This window comes from Dermacentor andersoni, chromosome 3, assembly GCF_023375885.2.
Source record: "Dermacentor andersoni chromosome 3, qqDerAnde1_hic_scaffold, whole genome shotgun sequence".
Lineage (NCBI taxonomy): Eukaryota > Metazoa > Arthropoda > Arachnida > Ixodida > Ixodidae > Dermacentor > Dermacentor andersoni.
The window spans coordinates 77,534,462-77,556,022 of record NC_092816.1 but is presented as its reverse complement, the minus strand read 5'-3'; the positions used below and the strand labels follow the sequence as shown (position 1 = coordinate 77,556,022).

At 47.1% G+C, this 21,561-nt stretch overlaps 1 protein-coding gene across 2 annotated transcripts in view; it reads right to left on the bottom strand.

Annotated features, from left to right (window-relative positions):
* Window positions 1–1,887: 1,887 nt before the first annotated feature.
* LOC126544673 (uncharacterized) overlaps window positions 1,888–21,561 on the bottom strand; it is a 44,758-nt gene continuing 25,084 nt past the window's right edge. Inside the window, exons 6-11 of one of the 2 annotated variants that reach the window (XM_050192141.3) lie at window positions 18,299–18,379; window positions 13,467–13,544; window positions 11,996–12,239; window positions 11,216–11,374; window positions 9,200–9,334; window positions 1,888–2,813 (exon numbers count right to left, since the gene is read on the bottom strand). In XM_050192141.3, the coding sequence (XP_050048098.3) occupies window positions 2,685–2,813; window positions 9,200–9,334; window positions 11,216–11,374; window positions 11,996–12,239; window positions 13,467–13,544; window positions 18,299–18,379 (826 nt within the window). In that variant the 3' untranslated portion in view covers window positions 1,888–2,684. The remainder of the gene's footprint in view (window positions 2,814–9,199; window positions 9,335–11,215; window positions 11,375–11,995; window positions 12,240–13,466; window positions 13,545–18,298; window positions 18,380–21,561) is intronic. The other variant, XM_055061622.2, reaches the window with a different exon arrangement.

The window sequence follows — 21,561 nt, the reverse complement described above, 5'->3', positions numbered from 1 at the left end:
CGCGCAACGGCGTTGTCCCAGCGCAAGAAGCAGCGAACAAAGTATACTAACTCTGTGGCTAGCAGACGTGCGGGGCCTGTTCGCCGATTCATCGGAACAGAATACAAGCAAGGAAAGCAGACAGCACGGGCGCTGGTTCTCCACATTCTTCACTACGTCACTTCTGCCGTGCGATAATGGCGGCGTCTTTTTTTTCTTCTTCAGTTTCGGTACGAAAAACATCGATTTTCGCGAGGTCTTTAAGACGCATTGGCCTGTATTTTAAGCGTAAGATTTTGCACATGCTACATGTCTAAATTATCTGGAACTGGACTTTTTATGCGGTCGGTTATTTCGTTGCGTCGGCCTCGGCGTAACTCAGCGAACGTGCACCACAACGAAGGATGAAAGAGTGAACGCGGAGCGGGAGATAAAAGACGCGAACCGCGAACGGCGGAAACCAATGAGAGCGGCCCCTTCAGTGACGTACGCGGGAAACTGGTGTCATGCGGAGCTGTCCAACCGCTCGATGCGTACTTGTATCTGGTCTCAGCGAGACCGCTCGTTTCGTACTATCTTCTGCTCGCGTCAGCTCTCACTCTCGCTTGTTTGGTTTTCTTGGTTTGATCTCGTTCACGCTTGTTTAGATTGTCATGCGCTGCCTCTCGCGTTCGCCCGATTCGCGAGGCAGTAGCGCCACACTTGGCTCGTTTGCAACGTGCCGCACGAGACGGATTGTTCGCGCCAGCCTGTATATCGCGAAATGAAAACACGCATACAGCTGCGCCCAAATTTCACATTAGGGAGTATCGTAATTTTTTTTTTAGACACGGACGGGGTCGTGTTAATTTCGATATGTTCGAGGCCGCGGGTGCGATTCGAAGAAATCGCGCGTGCGACCTTGACTCCGCGACGCTGCCAGTTTGAGCTGTGTTTGGCAAATTCATTTGGGAGCGTTCATCGTGCCCGCACGCGAGCTTCCGCCCGTTCCTACCAGGGCATACAAGCTTGTCATATACGCCTTCGTAGTAGTCGTCGGCTGAACGACCGCGAAACCATCCCGATTCACTCGCGCTGCCGTCAGTCAGTTCAGCACATGCGCGTGATCGCAAGCCCAGTCTTGAATGGCATCAACTTGCTTCGCGGTTGCCACGTTAATCGTCTACGGGCACGAACATAACAAGGGCGAGACTCCCGGGACGGCATGTCGCCCGATACCTCCACTGGCTAGGTCGCCAGCGCTCCTTGTCGGGAGCCGTGGACCAAGTTACGGTTCTGATGAGTCAGCGAAACTCGTCGCAGCGGCTGAACGGCGCTTTGAAAGCGGAGGGGTTACCTCGACCGCGAAAGTGAGGGCACGGGTGGCACGGGGAATACCTGAATGGCGTCAACTTGGTTTGCACGCCATGTTTTCGACATCGCGCGCACGCGGCCGGTTCAGCCCGAGAAATCGAACGAGGCACCGGCATGACGTCCAAAAAATTTTCCACATCTGCGGAGTTAGTGGCGGTGCCGCGGGAATTACGCATAATCGAGAAGGTCTGAAAAATGAGTCGGCGACTTTCTTTAATGCTTCATTCTCCTTCTTTTTTTTTTAGCTCGTCGTCTTTATGCGAAGATCGCTGGTCCTCGGACGTTTACCTTTAGACGTTTGCAAATTTAAACGAATGAAAACATCTTGATGTTTGGATTCTCGGATACACGCGGCTGCTTTGTCTACATATTTTGCATGTGTGCAGCCTTTGAAAAATGTTGTTTTGTTTACAGTTCAGACATTCGTGACTCCGGCGACATGCGTTATAAGCGGTCTAAACTAAGAAAGCGTTACGTCACGTTTAACGAGTCAGACGCTCTACTGCATCGCCATATGGCAGCTGCTGAGAGAAGGGCGGAAGTGCACAAGCGGTCATGTCATGATTTTCTTTATTTCATATTGTACGCGCCTTCTTTGTGACGCAAAAAAGATATGTAAATAAGGTAACAAGTACGAAGCTAGAAGCTTCTGAATTATACATTTCCATGAACGTTCTACAACTTTCTATATTGAAGTTTTGCACTAAAAAATTAGATTCTCCAGTTTTATGTGCCAAAACTACGATTTTATAGATGCACGCCGCGGTATAGAGTACACCGAATTAATTTTGACCAACCGGCTTTCTATAAACAGGTGGCCAAATCGACGTCTCTACATCATTGTATTTCGCTACGACGCCTGTTATAATGCGCAGGTGTCGCTTTGGAACGTTGGGCCCAATCAATCAATTATTGACCGTCCCCTATTTCCAACATAGGAGCGCGTCGTGTGACTGATCTAACATCCTAGCAGCTGGCGCGCACGTAACGTAGGCCGCAGCTCATGCCATTTTAGGTGGTAAAAAGAACCCACTTCATTTCCTTTCTTTCTTTAAATCATAATATTGCATAGCAAATGCATTTGGAGTCATTACGGTCCATCAAACGGTCTCAGCAATCGCTTGCGAAAGAGGCTCTAAATGCAGCTTTCGAGTGCTCTATACATGTAAACTGCTGTTCGACGGCCGAGTCCTAAACAATTACGCTATATCACAACTGTACGGAGACAATACGAATAATTTTAGTCGACCATCGTGGCCTATAAATTAGTCGTAGCCAATGGCACGCTTCGGTTGTCCGGATGTTGAGCGTGCACGTTCGTTCCTTTGTGGACGACTGTGTATCTGTCGTGCTTAAGCCGGCTTGATGCTCTCGGTGCTGTTGAATTGCTTGGTGCTGTGCAAGACGTATTCGCCCGTGGTGTTCATGGAGAGCAGGATGCTGGCCACGACCACGGTCTTCACGAAGGCGCCAGTCAGGATCTGCGCGGGCGGCAGTGGTACGATGAGAGAGTGCGGCAACTGGTGTTCGAGGATACTCTTTCAAGGGACAATAAACAGAAAGACTGAATCATTTAAGTCCGAAAAGCTATTCATTGAACACTCTATTTTCGTTAATTTCGCAGTAGCAGGTTCGTTATTAGAAGAGAAAACGAAGGTCAAAGTTGATTCTTTTCAAACTTCGCGCCGCTGACATTAGTGTGACGTCACCTTGAATGCTTTAGAATGCAATGTAGTCCATCTTTATTCATATAAACTCAAGTAAGCCCGAGCAGACTTCGTCGGGGTGCATGACGTCACGGTTAGCTAGTGCGGGAACCTCCAGGCGACGTCGCCATCCGTGTGTCACTTATGCGTTTTTTTTTTCTGGCTTACCGAGATTGCGGCAAGAGCGACTTTATTGGTATTGTAGAGGGGCAATTCAGTGATACAGCTCGAATATAACTGTTTCACAACGAAGCTGCTTTGGCTAGGATCCCGGGATTTCTTCGTGGTCTAACGTTGAAAAAAAAAAAACTGTCGTTATCTATGGCTGATACCCCCAAAGGCAATGGCTCATATTCCCATAAGGCAGAGTCTACAAGCACTCAGCAAAGTGAAGCGAACGGTGCATACGTTCTTTGGAATCACGCACACAACCTACAGAACAGCATACGTTTCAATAAAGATATATATATATATATATATATATATATATTGTAACGGTAACGAAGAACGCCGCAAATGAAAGAAGAGAAAGCGAAGGGCAAGGCAGAAGGATGGAGTAGCAGAGGGTCAGGGGAATGGTTTTTGGAACGGCTGAGATTTTGGTGTGTCGTGTGCCGCTTGGAACCCGTTGAAGGCGCCAGACTCCCTTTACATTTTGGTGGCAGCGGTCATGTCAAGAAGGACTGACAACTGGACAGAATGTGTTGAGAGACTTTCATGGAAATGAAATGACCATGATTTATAGAGACAGAATAAGGCACGCTGTGCGCGATTTAAGTAAGAATTAGCTTTAAATTGACAAAGAAAGCCTCAGAAACTAGTAAGTGGCGAGGCCTGGCGGTGAAATGTAGATACTTCGGGTGTATTCTATGAGATTATTGTACGTAAGTCGACTGTCATTAAGTGCAACGTAATTATTGCTTACCATTGCAGCTGGTATATTGTTACACACTCGCACTTTATTCTGTGCTTGGAAAGCAAAAGCGCACGCATGGCTACGGCAACACGCTGAACTGCGTATCATGTGTAAAAGCGTCGTTTGGTTTTCGATCTGATTGGTTTCGTTTTGACTGCTTAATTACCAAAGCAGTCGGACAAGAAACCACGAAAACGCAGGAACATCGACTTGATACACAAAATAATACTTTCTCACAGTTACGGCCGCACCTGTCGTCTGCCTCTCACTAATACCGGCGTATAATCGCTATCGCGCTCACCTCTGCATGCTTCCAGTGAACTACATCCTCACTGCAGGTCTAAAGATCATGGTAAAAAAAAGTTCAACGGCGTTTACCGCGTTACCACTTCACGATTAGACACTCTGATCGGTAAACTTTCTATTGCGCTGAAAAAAAATGGGTGCTATGAAAATTGGTTGTCAGTCCCTTTAACCCGCAGGCAGACGTCGCCCAGTACGATGCCTTCACTCGCATCGGTGCCGCATTATATTCCGGCACCGTCATCAGACATTCAACTGGACCACGCCATTTCCGTAAGCGACGCCACCACTACCGCAACCGTCGCCGCCGTCTCAGGTTTATGTTTCTGGTACGATGCCTTCAAACATTCACGCTGCTGATTCCGATTCCACTCGCCGACAGCCTGCGCCCGACCTAGCGGCTCTCCTGGACTCTTTTGAAGCACGCGTCGACCAGCGACTGCTCTCAATTAAGAAGTGTTTAGTCCAGCGTATGTCTTTCGCAGAGAGTCGCATCGCCGACCACAGGACTCGTGTTTCAAGCCTCGTGTAGCCTGCTTCCAGTGATCAAGTTCTACCTGTCTCGGCACCTCAATCTCCCTTTCCTGATTCCATCACGCAGCAAGGTCAGGGACCCTTCCCATGTCCACCTACCTTCGACGGTACCACGTGATCGTGGGCTTTTCGTATGCAGTTTGAGCCTGTCTTTGCTCTCCAGTCCTGATCACCTCACCAAAAAGCTCAAATCATCGTGACTCAGCTTCTTTCTACTGCCGCTGTATTTCTGGAGTTCTTGCCAGCATCCGACCGTTCCAAATACGCAAGTCTCGTCTCAGCATTCCAGCCCTGTTACGTTGATGCACATCTTCAGCACTTACGTCTTGCAGAATTACAGCACGTGCAATATGGCGACTACAGCCTGCGAGATCTCGCAGCTCATGTCTAGCGCTTGCCGTGGAAGGCCCTGGCTGGTTGTCCAAACTCCACCGCCGACTTTATTGCTACCAAAGCCTTCATCGATGTCATCACTGACCTCAACGTTCAATGCTTCGTCCGCCTCGCTCGCCCAGTTCACGCTGCCTTAGCTCTTGCGCTGGAGGCTCACATGGTGGAATGCTCCACGGCAGTGCCCCGCCCCGGCCCATTTCCAAGTCAACAAGCGTCAGCAGGCCAAGCGAGTCGCTCCGACACATACCGTCAGCGCTCCCCAACCGTGCGCTGCTATCAATGCAACGAGATCGGCCATTACCGTCGAGACTGTGTGCGCCGTAGGCCTTCGTCGGAAAACTTCACCGCGGGCCACCGAGGGCAGAAACCCGCGTAAGCCGTCGACAAGTACCATTCCTGCCACTGAGCCCGTTTACAGGCATGCCCACGTTGCAAGTCCAGCTAGGTGAGCCACTGGAAAACGTTAAATCCGTAGTGGACACCGGCGCAGGTTTCAATTTCATGGCACCAAATGTGCTCCCTATTCAGTGCTATCTGAAGACGGCTACGGTCCTACCAGCCAGCCTCCTCCTATGTGACGGAACTCGTCTACCATTCCTTGGGGAAATCTCGATCGCTGCGACAGCTTTCGGAAAAAGTGCAAGTGTCCCGTTCATTGTGGTGCAAAACCTCTGCGCACGCTTAATTTTGGGCTGCAACTGGTGCTCAGCGCTGGGCGTACGCATGGACTTTAACCACGCCGGGTGCACAATGGCGCGTAGCGACCGCAGACCGATGAGCAGTGACACGTTCTTTCATTTAATGTGTTAATGACAAGTTGATTTGTTCCAAGATATTCACTGGAGGTTATACGGAAGTTCGTGTTCATGACTGGGCGCAGCAAACTGAGAGCGTGCCCCGGTGGCATGTACTGTCAAGGTCGCCTCCCTTGCAGATTACCCGAGTGTCATTGCAATAAAAAAGGCTGAAAAATGCGTCAGTGAAAGCTGCCTTTGTGATTGACAGATCTGGTTCTCAAATGCACATTATGAACCATTACAGTCAAGTGTTGCCAATGTTTTAGGAAGCGTGCCACTGAAGTGGTACAAAAAGGTCACTAAAATTCTCGCTATTAATGGTTTACCGTTAATAGCGAGAATTTTAGTGCTTCGAAATGCTCTAATATAAGCTAATGTGAAGTAAATAATTTACTTAGACGTTAGACGTGCAGGTGAAGGAAAGCAGTGAATTTACCAGCAGGGTACAAAGGGCTTTAGCTTTACTAATGTATTTAATATAGGGCGGGCAAATACTAGATGTTTGGAATACGAATAGTTTGTGTGTAATACTTTATTCGTATTCGAAAATGCACTAATCGGTATTTTCAAATATCAAAACTAATCAAATATTTCGCAACAACAGACTGTTAAAATCGGGTTGCTGTTCTCCACCTGCGCTGAACAAAGTATAGCAAATTATAATTACCAAAAGTATAACAGCGACAAAGTTTTCGAAGCAATGCCGGAGCAAAATCGGCAGCGCAAGCTTTGTTTTCAGTTTTGCGGTGGAAGTGTATCGCTCGTTAACACCCCTTGGGTAAGATCTTGTACACATACATAAATACCCTAGAATGCATGGACGTGAAAGTGGCCGTCGTCGCTGTAGCACAGTTTGTAGTGCAACGCGCGCATAATGCAGATGTTGTGGATTCTTCTCTCACCGTCAGCAAGTTGTTTTCTTCCTCCATTTGCCTTTAGTAACTCATTTTTACACCTCAATTAAAAAGTACAAATAATTTCCTCTATGCTTTCCTTTTCTTCGTTATCTGTTGGTTTCATGTGTTTCTGGCTAACAGATATATGCGAGCGTTCTTACAAAACCGGGCCTTCGGTTCCCCTTCTTTTCATCCAATACACTATAACCGGCTATTTTTGCTTCTGGCCTGTCAATTAGTCTTTCTTGCAGTCTAGTCATGTAGCAGTTTTATCTTTTACTTTACAACCAGTGATGTTTTCCTTGTAACAGGCCCTTTATTGTTATTGGCAGGCAAATACCTAACTAGCTTTTTCTTTTCTTTTTCCATGACCACTGATATTTTCTCAACAAATATGTACTTTGCGTTTTTGGATAGCTGATCATACAGCAGCCTGACATTCTTGGAAAGCTTGTTTACCACAAGGCTCTAAAGGCGTCAAGCGGCTATTCGTGCAGTTCTCTTCATGACGGTTGTAGTTATCTGGTGTTTAAAACTATCGTAATTGTCCACGATAGTTGATTGTCTATTCAGTAGAAGCATGTTCCTAAATATTTCTGATGTAAATATGTGTGTCCGCGTTTGTTTATTCGATTCGATATGCAATACTTAGTATTCGCATTCTAAAATTCGATATTCGATCGCCTGCCTCCAATATTTGCATAACGCATTATGATAGCTCAAATTTTTCATTACCTTCACATTGAAAGGTTACAAATACAGCACGATTCAAAAGGACATAAGCAACGTAGTGCGATGCTCCAAGCATCGCACGCGTAATGCGAAGACGTGGGATCATTCCCCACCTGTGGCAAGTTGTTTTTTCATCCACTTTCATTGCCATTAATTTATCAATTCTTTAATTCAATTAGTAAGTACAAGTAATTTCCCCTTTGTTGTCCTTGGCGTCTTTGTTTGTTGGCTTCTCATGATAGCAGTGACGCAGTCACTCGGCTATTGAGGCTTGCTAAGCTTTCGAGAAAGATTACGTAATACTGAAGCTCGCCGTACATATCCGGCGGATGATGCATACGTTGATCCGAGCAATCCTTCAAAATGCGTGCAGTGAAATGGCATTTTATTTAGAGGCCCATTCGTAGCTGCCTTCGTGCTTCACGTTGCAGCCCAGTACTGGCCCAGAAAGAATTCATTGACGTGATAGTATATTTTGAGCCCAAAGGAAAGTACTCCATAGCCAGGGTTCTGCGTCTTCGGAGTTTATTTTTGGGTCGTCATCAGAGGGTGTTTGATTGGAGTGTTTTTTTCCCCGAAAAAGTCGGAGATTATCGGAGCTTTATTTTATGGCGCAATAAAATTGGGGTTCTTCGACCTTTTGAGTGATATTGATCTTTCGCTTACACCTCAAAAAGTGACTTGATTGCACAGAAAGGCAGTATAGCTGTAGAAACGTTTTATTATTTATTGTTAGTGACTGTCAAGGTTTAAAATAGAAGGATTTATCACTATTACAATGTGCTGTAATATATACATGCAGTAATTTATAGCCAAGCAGTGAATTTTTACAGTCATGTATTTGTTGAACAAATTGCGCTATAAGCATTATGAGATAAATTAGCAACGGTACATAACAAAATTTTTATTGAAAGTCTATAAGGTCACTAACAGATATTTTTGTACCGTAACGCCAGATTAAATGACAGTAACGTAATTTCAAGTTGAAGAGCGCGTTGTAAAGGTTTTGAACTGGTAGACAATTTTCTCTAAGAACTCCTACAACTTTGGATAAATTGAACTATGTTTGCGTACAAAAGTGCGTGAAGCAGCTGCGTGGTGCTACATATTCACGTCACTCTGTCAGCACTCTTTGCAAGGGTGCTTCGACAGCAGCAACGAAGAAATGCTGCATCAGGAAGGCTCTATACCTGTGCCCCCGTATATGCCACATTACTATTTACTAAGGAGAGACCACACATTTTACGCGGTGCCACTCCTCTGTGTGGTTCTCTGACTTTCCAGCATATAAGCCCCTTCCCCCTCCCCCTTCCCCACTTTCTGCTTTTGTAAGGGGCAATTTTAACTTCAGTAGGGTAGAAACTTGGGCCGGTCGCTGTAGCATATTTATAATTCTAGAAGACCAGCGCTCAGACGAAGTACACAGAAGAGTATGCGATTGGAATTGAGGAAAAAAAATTGCGACCCCCTTCAAACGTTATTTTTTTCTTAAAGTCATCTCTCGGCCTACAAGAAATGCGAATCTTCTAGAAGGGATCTAAGTTTGTTCGCTTCTTAAACGCAGGAGTGGGCATAGAAGGGGCCTCTCACCAGCTGCTTGCGTGTGACTGGCGCCATGTCGTGGAGCATGACGAGCGGCAGGGAGACCGGCAGGATGGTGTTCACCGAAGCGCCCACCGCCACTGGCAGACCGAAGTAGAGGGCGTCGTGCTCCGTGCCCGTGGACTGCGAAGACGAGCCGCGCATGCGCCGACAGGCGCGGTATGTTAATTCGGTAAGAAAGCAAGAGAGAGAGAGAGAGAGAGAGAGAGAGAGAGAGGAATTGCACAACAGTTACCCAGTGTGCAACGTTTAACAAGCGTTGGCTATGGTGGGGGCTATAGGCGTTTGCGCTTCCGATCTCGAGATCGCCGAATCGCTTCGCTGGTAGGATCTAACGAATCGGCGTATCATATAGTCATCTGTATTACCCCGACAGATGTGCCGCTGGCCGGCTCTGTTCTCTCACGAAATGAAGCAACAAACGTCACCCGGATATCCTCAGCGAAAACAAACAAACAAAAACTTATCTCTTGAAGTGCGCGATTCCGTTATTATAATGCCAAGCTTTTTGTGCCTCCTTTCCCTGTGTTTGGCACGTCTGCTCTGTTGGTTTCTCGCTGAGTAAAGTGGGTCATCTCGGAGGCAGCGTAATTTGCGGTCGCCTGGGTCGCGTCGCGGAGCTCTCTGTCTTACCGATCCGCCTGACAGGCGCGCACACTGTAAACTAATATGCACCCTTAAGGGTGCCTAAGTGTGCAAATCAGACCGAAACTTATGCAACCCTTACGCACCGTTAAGAGTGTAAATCAATTTACAGTGTACTTGCTATACGCTACAAACTGGTTTCAGAAGATGTACAGTTTTATAGCATTTAATCAAGCGCTTCGGAAATCGTTGCTTCACACAGACGCTTCACGACGCTTCACAAAGCGTTGCTTCACAACGCCTGCCTATCATCTGCCCTCTCCTCCTTGCGCGGACCATGTGCCGCGTCGATCTCTGGAGGTAATCTCCCCGCGGCAAGCCCAAATAGATGGCGCCTTCACGCGCATTTTTGTTTTTCCCGCGCGTCTAGTGTCGGCGGTCGCATAATCTCAAGTTTCTGAGACACGGTACGAAGCGCTCGCTCGCGTTGTGACTGCGAGCTCGTGGTCATCGAGTGAGATGTGTTAATGTTTGCCTGTGCGCGTGTGGCACCGATGAAACTACGAACCGTATTTCGTGTCGTCTCGTTGCTATCGCCATAAATACTGCACCTTTCTGGCGAAACTGACAATATTTTTTTTTTTTTGGCTCAGGACACAATATCCGTACCTTTTTACACCCTTGTTCTTAATTTGTGGGCGCCGGTTGCGGTCGCTAAGCGTGGTCAGCTATGGCGTCCAAGATTTACGGCGTAACACACGCAAATCTCGCACGCCGGGAGCCACGTCGATGCATTGCTCCCGGTGTGATCTGCACCGCACGCGCTGATGCTCGTAAGTTTTATTATAGCCCAACTTTCTGACGATTTGTTTATAACTGCTTACTAACAAGGTATTATCCACCCGAAATGCTCAGGGAATTTGTGAAGTTGTTTTTAATGCTGAAACTTTAAACCCTCGAGTTAATGAAATTCGCGATATAACGAAGTTTCGGGCAGCAAGTGCAACTTCGTTATATCGAGGTTTGACTGTAGATGATTCGTTCGATTTTTGCTGCATGTCGCTATATGCACACATTGTGCAACTTCAGTGTTAGCTCTGTGCTCACGCTAAGCTGGAGCAAGCAACGGGCCGCGGCAGCTTTCTTTTACTTAATTTTTTTTTTACTTAAATAAGCAGTTGCTTTACTAATATAGAGTGTTCACTAAATTATTTTTTACACACGAAGTAAGTGCGGGCGGCTTCGAATCTTTGGGAGGTTTCTAACAACATATACGCGAGTGGTTTCATCCACACAGAGAACTTCTTTCTATCACTATTTTAACGCTTGTTCTATGTTAGATGGAACGTCCGGCACGTGTAGTTTTTGTCTATCCAATCGATAAAAGCTCTTCGCAAGAGCGCACGAAAGCGCACTGACAAGGTTGATGACGATGGGCAGGATGGCGTCGCACAGAGCGGCCGCGGTCATGAACTCAGCCATGAGCGATGAGGCGACGGTGAGGAGCACCTGCTTCATCAGATCTGACTGCTGGCTCCAGAACTGGTTGTCGAACGCCACCTTGGCCAGGCCCGTGGTCTGAGCAATAGGAATCGACGACACAAAACCTCACGTATCCGTTCCCGCTTTATACGTTTTTGCCGGTTCTCGCGCTCTTAAACACTGCCCCCTCCCCCCTTAGTTCTCAGAGTCGTGTGTGTTATGTGCCGTTTGTCACGTTTCCCTTCCCGGCTGCTACCTCCAGAAACTGCGAAGGCGCATCACCAATTCGGCACGGTCCGTCAGTGGCACTTACATTAACTGATCGTGGCCTTTAATATACAGGATGATCATTTTTAGGTTTTCCGACATTTGAAAAGTCGCCTGTAGCAGATATAATTTTTGTTTTTGAGCCTTCTTAATTTATTATTTTTCGGCACATATTGCAATTCGCAAATTACAGCCGGTAGCCGGTGAGCTTGCTAGAAGTACCTACTTGGAATGGATTTACAGAAGGACACCAGTTGGAGCTATGCGCTTACCTTTGAACAAAAGGCTCTTTTCATGCATTGAAGCACAGGAGTAGCTGGAACGTTTATGCATTTTGTCTATATATATATATATACTTCTACCGCGTGACCGGCATTACACACTTCATACACTTTTTCCCCTTGTGACACCCCTAATCCCTAATGCTAACGCATCAAAGTGTGCACTGACCTCGGCGACTCGCGTGATGACCGATGCGGCGCCGTAGACGACTATGACCCCCCACGGCAGCCGGCTGGCGAGCGACGCGAGGCACTGCGAAGCGACGGGCTGGAAATCGGGCGACTCGTCGCCGTCCACGTCCACCTTGGCCCGAAATTGACTCGGGCTCGGCCTCGCAGCTGGACTTCCGGCTCGGGGCAGCGCCGCCGACGCCAGCAGGACGATTGCGCCGAGAAAGCACGTGCTCAGATCCCTGCGCGGTAGGCACGGGGTCGGCGTGCTCGCTCGCTCGCTCGCTCGCTCGCTCACTCACTCGCTCACTCACTCACTCACTCACTCACTCACTCACTCACTCACTCACTCACTCACTCACTCACTCACTCACTCACTCACTCACTCACTCACTCACTCACTCGCTCGCTCGCTCGCTCGCTCGCTCACTCACTCACTCACTCACTCACTCACTCACTCACTCACTCACTCACTCACTCACTCACTCACTCACTCACTCACTCACTCACTCACTCACTCACTCACTCACTCACTCACTTTCGTTTCACAGTCCTAGTGTGAGTGTGAGTGAGTGATGAACGGCACTAGTGTGTACGTCAGTGAGTACGACCGTGAGTGATTGTTGGAGTGTTCGAATGGACGTGAGTGTGAATGCAAGTAAGCGGCTGTGAGTGTGAATTAAAAAAACATCACCGACGATTGCGATACTCCTTAATCAGAAAATCTGAGCGCAGCTCTATACGTGTTTTCATTTTGCGATACATTGGCTGGCGCGGCACGTTGGAAATGGTGCGAAGCGTTGCAGAACAAGTAACACTCAAGCATAACGACAGCAGCGAGCAGAGTCGGCGATCATCGAAACTTTGATCTGCAGGTCAAGCTCGTCCCCTTTTATACATGACTCGTCTAAGGTTCGCAGCCTCTAAGGTTCCAGCCATCTAAGGTTCCGCGAGGCTTCCAGAAAGAACTATTCACTTCGTGTCGCGCGTACAATCAGATTGCCATAACTGTGGCGCCATCTCGCAGTCTCGTGCGGCACTCTGCTTTTCTCCTCACACTTTTCCCCATACTCTTTTCCTCTTCTTTCCGCCTCATGCTTTCACTGTAGCTTCCTCCTCCATTTTCCTCCTAATGCTTCCGCGGCACGCCTCCTCCTCGCGCTCGCTTCGCCATCAGCGTCTTTCATTACCCGCTGCGCTCCGCGTTCGCTCTTTCATTCTTCGCTGTGCTAGTTCGCTCAGTTACGCCGAGGGAAGACGAGGCGCGCCTACGCTCCACGCAGAACGGGCGCCTACAAGGTGACCTCTAAAGAAAAAAAGAAAAAAAAAGAAAGGAAATCAATGCTTCGCGCAACCTGTAAAGTAGGCTACACCAATAACTGTCGTGCTTAAGGCGAAGTATCAACGTGACAATGAACGATCGAAAAACAGAAAAAAAGAAGGAAATAAATTAATAAAGGAACACTCACTGTCTTTGTGCGAATCTGCATCCGAGTATAGTTCCAGAGTATCCAATCCAAAAGAGTATATTTAGTAGTTCGAAGAACCTGCAGGACAAGCAGACGGCGATAAGGAGGCGTAAACGCGGTTGCCCCGTACTCGTTAACTCTCTGACCATCACATCAATCGTTCAATCTGAACGCTTCTTTTGTAATTTAAAATTACACGAATGACTCTTTAAACGAGAAGAAGGGCGGTTAACCGAAGGGCCCGATTTTTATTAGTCATATCATAAGAAGCCAACAAGCACTGACACCATGGACAACATGGGGGAAATTACTTGTGTCTAATAAATGAAATGAAAAAACGGTAAATTAATGGAAATGAAAGTGGATGAAAAAACAACTTTCCGCAGGTGGGGAACGGTCCCCCTTGCGGCAATCCACGATACCGATGCGAAGGTTGTGGGATCGTTCCCCACTTGCAGCAAGTTGTTTTTTCACCCGCTTACATTTCCATTAATTTATGGTTTTTTCATTTCATTTATTAGAAACAAGTAATTTCCCCTATGTTGTCCCTGCTATCAGTGTTTGTAGGCTTCGTATGATATGACGAATGACTCTCTGTAATTTACCCAAACATTCCAGATGATCTGTCACAACATGAAAGGCAAGAAACATGCGTGAGCTCCACTTTGATTATAGCGCACATGGGAAAAGCTACACATCGAAAGCTGACAATGGCAACTAGTGAAAAATATGGTAGTCGTAATATATATATATATATATATATATATATATATGTACACCTTAGAATAGAGATCTGGCTATCTTGGAAGATTTAAAAATTAGATTATGGGGTTTTACGTGCCAAAGCCAAGATTTGCTTATGTGGCACGACGGAATTCGAAGAGTGACGGGGGCTCCGGAATAATTTGGACCACTTGGGGTTCTTTAACGGGCACCTAAACCTAAGCACACGCGTTTTTTCGCATTTCGTACCTATTGAAATGGGGGCGCCGTGGCCGAGATTCGATACCGCGACCTCGTGCTTAGAAGTCCAACACCATAGCCACTAAGCAACCAAGGTCGTGTGGGAAGGCTACGTGGTCGTCTTAAATGAACACTGTAGATAGCATTATGCTAAAGATCAGCGGAGAGAATGTTAAAGGGTGCTTTAAAATCTTTCTCTTTTTTTTATTAATCGTGTGGAGACACGTTGATTATTACTGGCAGAAAAAAAGGGCACAGGCCCACGTGGTACACGCAGCACAGTCACACCGTAAGCTGGAGGAGTGGCTCCATAGGAGGTCCATTTTTGGCACCATGCACCACACAGTCTCCGCGGCGAAGTCTATTCGCGTCGTTTTCGCGAGAAGGATCTGAAATGTCCGCCCGGCGTCGACGGCGAGCTGCGGCTTGCGCTGCGGCTTGTCCTGCGGCTTGTCCTGCTCTCTGCACAACGGTCTGCTGAGCCCGGTGTTGCCTGGTTGCAGCGGCGCGCGTAGCTCTACGATTCGCTTCTTCAGCAGCGGTTCGTACCTTGCGAGGAGGCGCCACAACGTGTGCCGAAGAGATAACACAGGTATCCAGACTACGTGGCGCACATATCACGTGCCTTGACCCGTGGAACGGTACGTTGCTGTTGATGTTCATGACGATGATAATGGTGGTTTATTGGCAAGCCATTCGAAACGGGGTAGTGACAAATAGCCACCTAGCCTGCTCAAGTTAACCAGGTTCAGGTCCAGTTAACACGCAGCATGTAACGCCTGTATGCAACTGCTACAGGTCGGGACATCTGGTGGAATATAGCGGAACTGCTATCTAAAGTTTGTAGGTATCGACGCTGCGCGGCGCGCATATCACATCGCGTGTCAAATGCAACGATACGATGCTAATGATGATGATGATGATGATGATGATTTAATGGGATTATTTTTGAAACAGGACGGTGAAAAACAGTCTCCTCGCGTGCTTGAATCAATCAGGTGTGCCATACATGCTTTTCATTACACCAATATTTATACATCTCCATAATCTTCTTTTCTTCCCTCTTGTACCGTCTTATTATTACTTTCTTACCTCGTACCGCTACCTATGAAACTGCTACATGAGGTACCTCCTGATGTAATAATATGCAACTGCAATGCAAAGGGCGCACGTATAGACGCTACGCGGCGTGCATCCCACATCGCAAGCAGAGGCTCCCTGCGGGAGCCATATACAGTAACTCTAATCGCAAGGCAAGTGGCGCGATACTATGCTAATGATGATGATTTGTTGGCCTTCCCTTTGAAACGCGGCGGTGAGGTAGTCACCTAGCCATTTAATCACGTACATAATATATTTTCTAGTGTTCTTTTATGCATCTCCTTAGGCTTCCTTTTCTTCTCTAAACCTTAACTGCCTTGCACCGCTACCTGTGCATCTACTACGCGGCATTCTACTTGGCGTAATGATATGCAGCGGCAATGCAACATTTGCATGCATCGAGGCTACGCGGCGCGCATGTGACATCGCGTGTCTCCTGGCACGCTCGGTCGCGTTTATAGGGCATTTTCTTCCGCCGAACGCTAGCAAGCATTGCCAATGTTAAAGGCTTATCTATGTACGAATATTTTGTGGAAATAGTTGTGAAAGTACGTGGCGTGTACAAGACGATTGACTGTGACGAAGACGTCGTGTCAATGCTGGATACGTCAACCCACACAAAAAGAATGCGATCTGTGATCGCAAACTCCTCTGAGGCTTGTAGCCAAGCTGGAAATAAAGAAAACAAAAGTTGCTGTGGCTCTGTGGTAGGGTAGCCGACTCTCGTGCACCGGGCCCGGGTTCCAGCCCGGCGGGAACTGCGTACTTTCTTTTTGTTTCTAATTTGCGGCGATAGCTGCTACGGACACCGCAAACCGGACACCGGAAACCGCAAACCGGCGGCGGAGGCGGCCGACACCGTCGCCAACCGAAACGGTTATTTGAATGAGCCGATAAAAGCTTACGCTGTAAAATGGAGGCCGAGCTTTTCTTTTTTTTTTCCGGAATCGGCGCGTGCGCTATCGCGCGTCGCTCCTCCGCAAAGCTGAGCCAAGCGCGCAGTCGCACGCACCATTCAACGCGTGCGTGAACGTGGACGGGGCAGGGCTATGGTCCCTAGAATATTAGCCGTATTTAAGCCAAATATTACCGGCCACTCGCATAATGTGAAAGTGTGCTCATTTAGCGCTTGTAGAGGAGCAGCGTACCGCGATTATGACGACACGGCGCCGCGCACCGTTCGAGGCTCGTGCCTCGAGCCTTCAAAACAGGAAACTGGATTAGCCGTCGTGCGGCGATCTGGATATTTAGTCATTACCGACCGTTTTCGTGGCGTTGCTCGTTTGCAGCCTACATACTTTCTTGAAAAAAAGAATAATAAAGTAAATGTAATCCACACGGCAGTATAAGTTCGTAGCTAAGAAAGGAGGCCCATACGGGTTTCTCGGAAGCTTTATAGTTGAAGAAAAATTCGTTTTGGACCGGAGATCGAACCCTGGTGTTACGACAACTGGAAGGGTTGATTAATTCGCCTCCAGTCTGCCATTTCGAGCCTTTCGGTTAGCTCAAGTGGTAGAGTGACCGCCATATGAAGGCGTTGGTCCCATATACGATGTTCTGACCAGGACAAATGTTTGTGCAACGGCAAAACTTTCTGATAAGACCTTGTTGCTTTTCCTTGTGGCTAAATGGTAATTTACCTTTCATGAAGCATCTTCCATCTCAGCATTCCAGCACCACTGATTTTCATAGTTTCTGTAACAATCACGGCGAGTCACGCACTCTCTGCAGTGTCTATCCGGCTTTTCGCCTCTGCAAATGAGTTCCCTGCCCCGCCAGTGAACTCGTCGCTCAATTACGTGAGACGAAAGGTCAGCTAAGCACCTCTAATTGCTAATTATAGCAGTGACTAAATTACGCAGTGACTAATGTGTTACGCAAATTATAGCAGTGACTAATGTGTTACGGCGCTAAGTAGTCCGCCGCCAGCGTTTGACAGTGCTTTTGGTTGCTCGTAACAGACGCTGAACCGACGCAGCTTCACGTTTGCCCAGACGCGGCACGGAAAAGCCGCAAGAAAACTTTCACATTCAGTGGCGTGTTTTAACTTATTTAACTGTTGCTAATAAAGCGTTTATGTTTTCTCTTCCCCAGCTTAAACTGTCGTGGATGAAAACACGAGACTCGTTTTCAGAAGCGCTCTCACATGTGCGCGCTTTGCCTCCGTAGCTTTCCCTTCATTGCCACAGAAAGTTGTCCTCGAGTAAAGAGCAGTCGGAGAAGCGACCAAGTTTTTGTCGCATCTCGGTCGCGTTTCCAGGTTGAAAGTGGGAGCACTTCCAAGTGCTTTGAGCTGGAGCGCAGCTCTCTGAATGAACCAGCCGAATGTAAACCGCACCGCGAGAGCGCTCGAAAGCGACCCATCGAATGTACAGTTAGTGTCAGTTTGTATGTTTTTCCGAGCGATGTTATGCCGTTGTTTGGCCTTATTCGTCTCGGCCCAACGAACTTACGGTTTACAATGCGCCATGGGTTGGGCGTTAAGGTTGCATTACTGAGCGACTGAGTATATATAGGCAATGAGCTCGCATTTCTTGAGAGCTGCATTCGGAGCGTACGTCGTAAAATGTATGTAGGGTTTTGTTATTCAAATAATAATTGCAATATATCTATTTGCTTTCTGGAATTTCCAGGAGTAGCCATACGCCAAGAGTACTAGCATAAGACGTACCCTTGAAGAGCGTTCCAACTCCTTCAGCGACGAAACTACGCCAAATGCGCAAGTTGGTCTGTGGCTAAAGCATGGATGCGAACGAAAGAACACTTGCCTGCATTTTTCTAGTCTGTTCAGCCTCAGCCTGGCGTAGCAGCAGATGATCTCCTCTGCTTGAGCGTTGAGCTGGTTATCACTACAGAAAAAAAAAAAAGATAATGCTGCGCTTAGGTGCATTAGATCTACAGGTTTTCTCGCTCTATTTCATCCAAGCGCCAGTCAGTACAATACAAGCGCTATGCAAATTAACCCAACTTCCAGTCATTTTAATCCAAGCGCCACTAAGTTTATTCCAAGCCCCACTGAATTCAATCCAAACCCCAGCCGAATTCATCCAAATGCCAGTGAACTTAATCTAACAATAACACAATTAAAGAACTATCGAATTTCAAGGCAATTGTAATTTTGTGATAATATGAGGGGTTAACATGTTTTCTTCAAAGCAAGAAGGCAATGAGTACGCCAATAAATACAGATAAAGCTTAAAATCGCAGCCCTTCCACTCTGTGAATGTGGGCTACCAGCTGGGCTTAAAAAATACAAAGCACACCACTGAGTGTAAAAGTTTACTTATTTTTGGGCTTTTCCCTTTCGCGTCTGTAGAATACTCTGCATGGGAACACGCACAATCGCTACTAATAGCGGCTTAACCTGTCGAGGGGTCCAGACTGAAACGCGCCAAGCGTCTCAAGACGCTGGATTCCCCCGCAAGCACAATCGCTACTAATAGCGGCTTAACATGTCGAGGGTTCCAGATTGAAACGCGCCAAGCGTCTCAAGACGCTGGATTCCCCCGCAAGAAATCCATAAGGGCGTTCTTTGCCGCTTGTCGATGAATGCGTCGGTGGCGTTTAGTTGCTTTCATGCGCCCGTGGTGAACGGTCGTGCGTAGCGTGAGCTTCCAAGGAGCGGATTTAGCGGCACGATAAGGCCGCGGTATCAGGTGGACAGAAAAACCAGGCCAGGGGTGCTATGCAGGATGCGCCGAGTTTGGCGAAACTCGGGATCTTCACGAGCTCTGGCGACACCCCAAGATGAAAGCACGAATGGTACCGAGACACAGTTTATCTTTCGACAAGCCTCCAGTTTTATTGGTTTATCTAGATTCACTCTGGCTGGCTATCATTCCTTGGGCGTTGCCTTCTGGGCGGTCGACAAACTGGGGCTCACGTGATCATATCTTCGGTGCATGGTCGTGCCTTCTTTCACTTGTTTGTCGTTCCACCGAGTGCATTACAAGCACAAGCAAGTTATAAAACAAATGCATTTAGTACAATATTATTAGTTACTTTAACGTGGTATAGAAGCATTTTAAAGCTTACAACATGTACACTGAATATGCATTAGACTAATTTGTAATTTAGTACGCTTCGCATTATAGCACGAGGGAACGCTGTGGTGGCGTCATCACATCCATTCACCGGGCGAGCATGGCGGCTAAACATCGAAGAGGCCCAGTGTAAACAAACTCGTACAACGAGCTTGCAGTGCGCGACGTAGTGATCAGGCTCGACAATGAACACTATTTCTTGGATAGTTCTGTTCCTCCGTCAGCAATCTTTCCGGGCACACCGTAAGACTGCCAATAGCTTCGGCGATTTTTCATATCGCAACGCGCGCCTACTGTTCACGGCGCCGTGCTGAAGAAACAACTTGTCCGGTGCTGCTTCTGCGAGTTCATCCACTCTGCGTGACTGCGAGCGTCACGAACATTACATAGTGTGTAAAAAAGGAAGACAGCCTATATAGCTACGATGCGACAAGGAGGTGGTACCGACGATGGATCTCGCTACCAACACAGTGAAGGAGACATCGACAAACTGCAGATAAGTATATTTCTACTGTTTCATATTTAGCATAATAAGAGTGCACGGATTAAGTCACTTTCGTAGTAACGAACTGAATGTCCAGCAGCTTAAAGAAGGCAGTGAGAACCAATGAGTGTTCGTGCTTTTACATGCAAGCGGGCCAGCGAAAATATGGAAAAGATGAAGGTAACCTTCACTAACTTCGCGAGATAACAGAAATTCATGAGTGACATCAAGCCCGCAAAATTTATGGAAGAGTATCTTTATCCAGGTGAAATATCAATAGCAGGTACTGATATAAAGCAGGAAACTTATACAAAAATTTCACGGGTTGAACAGCACATGGAAGGCATTACCGAATCGTGAACGCCACGTTACCGATATCCTTGAAAAAAGTTTAGAATCATTGCATTCTACCGGTTATGCAATATGGGACATAAACCTGGAGGTTAACAAAGAAGCTTGAGATGTCAAGGACTGTGCAGAAAGCGGCAGGCAGGCCATGCACGTATTCGATCACTTGTTGCCAATTCATAACAGGTGATTAAATAAGCGTGACAGAATAGACGTCAAGGAGAGAGAACTACAAGCGAGTATGGTAGAACATTGCGTAATGGGATAAAAATATGTTTGTAGGCATAGGATGCAATCAGCTCGTATAAGACGGGATTGTAGGGTGAAGCATTTGTTTTGCAGCGAACAAAAATAGGTTTGTGGTGCTGACAGTAGAGACTCGTGAAGGTGGGGGGCACCTCAGCTGCTGGCACACTAATCAACATGACAATTGGCTCTGAAAAAGAAAACCCCAGTTATGAAAAATAAAGCAACGTTGTCCCGACACATTGTTTTATTATGCTTACTACACTAAAGGCTTCCACAGTTAATGGCACTTGGTACTAATAGTGCAACGAGCATTTTTCTTTGTAAATAATGGTTTGTATGCGGCTGATTCATTCCAACACACTTTTTTTGCAGCAAAACATTCTGCTGCTGGAGGCACTCAACCGCCTGGTGGCAGTAGGCGAGCGCCAGGCACGTGCTCTTGAGTGTGTGGCAGAGGTCCAGAGGGCTGCTCTGCAACAGTAGTATCGGTGCCCTCACTGCTCTCCTGTCGAGCCCACAGAAGGCACCTTATAAAGGAGCTTTCAGTTTAATATTTTGTTTATTATTCAAGAAGATGAATAAAATTATTGCAGTAAACATTGTGCTGTGCATATTAGGAGACTTGTAACATGCACTTGGTGTCCCTTCAAAATAGGCAAAAACGTAAGACAACCTGTGCCACTCTTTGACCATGTAAATAAAAAATACACTAATGCAGCATACACGTCATTGTGCTGTTTGTTCTTTCTATGTGCAAGAATACAGTGCGTGTTGATTAGCCACAAGATGAACGGTGTGCATAATTCACAATGAAGACAGGAAACAGCAGGAGTTTAATCATGCTATCACCTATAGACTGTGCATATGACTGCAACACTCCCCGATTCAAATGTGCCGTTACATACAT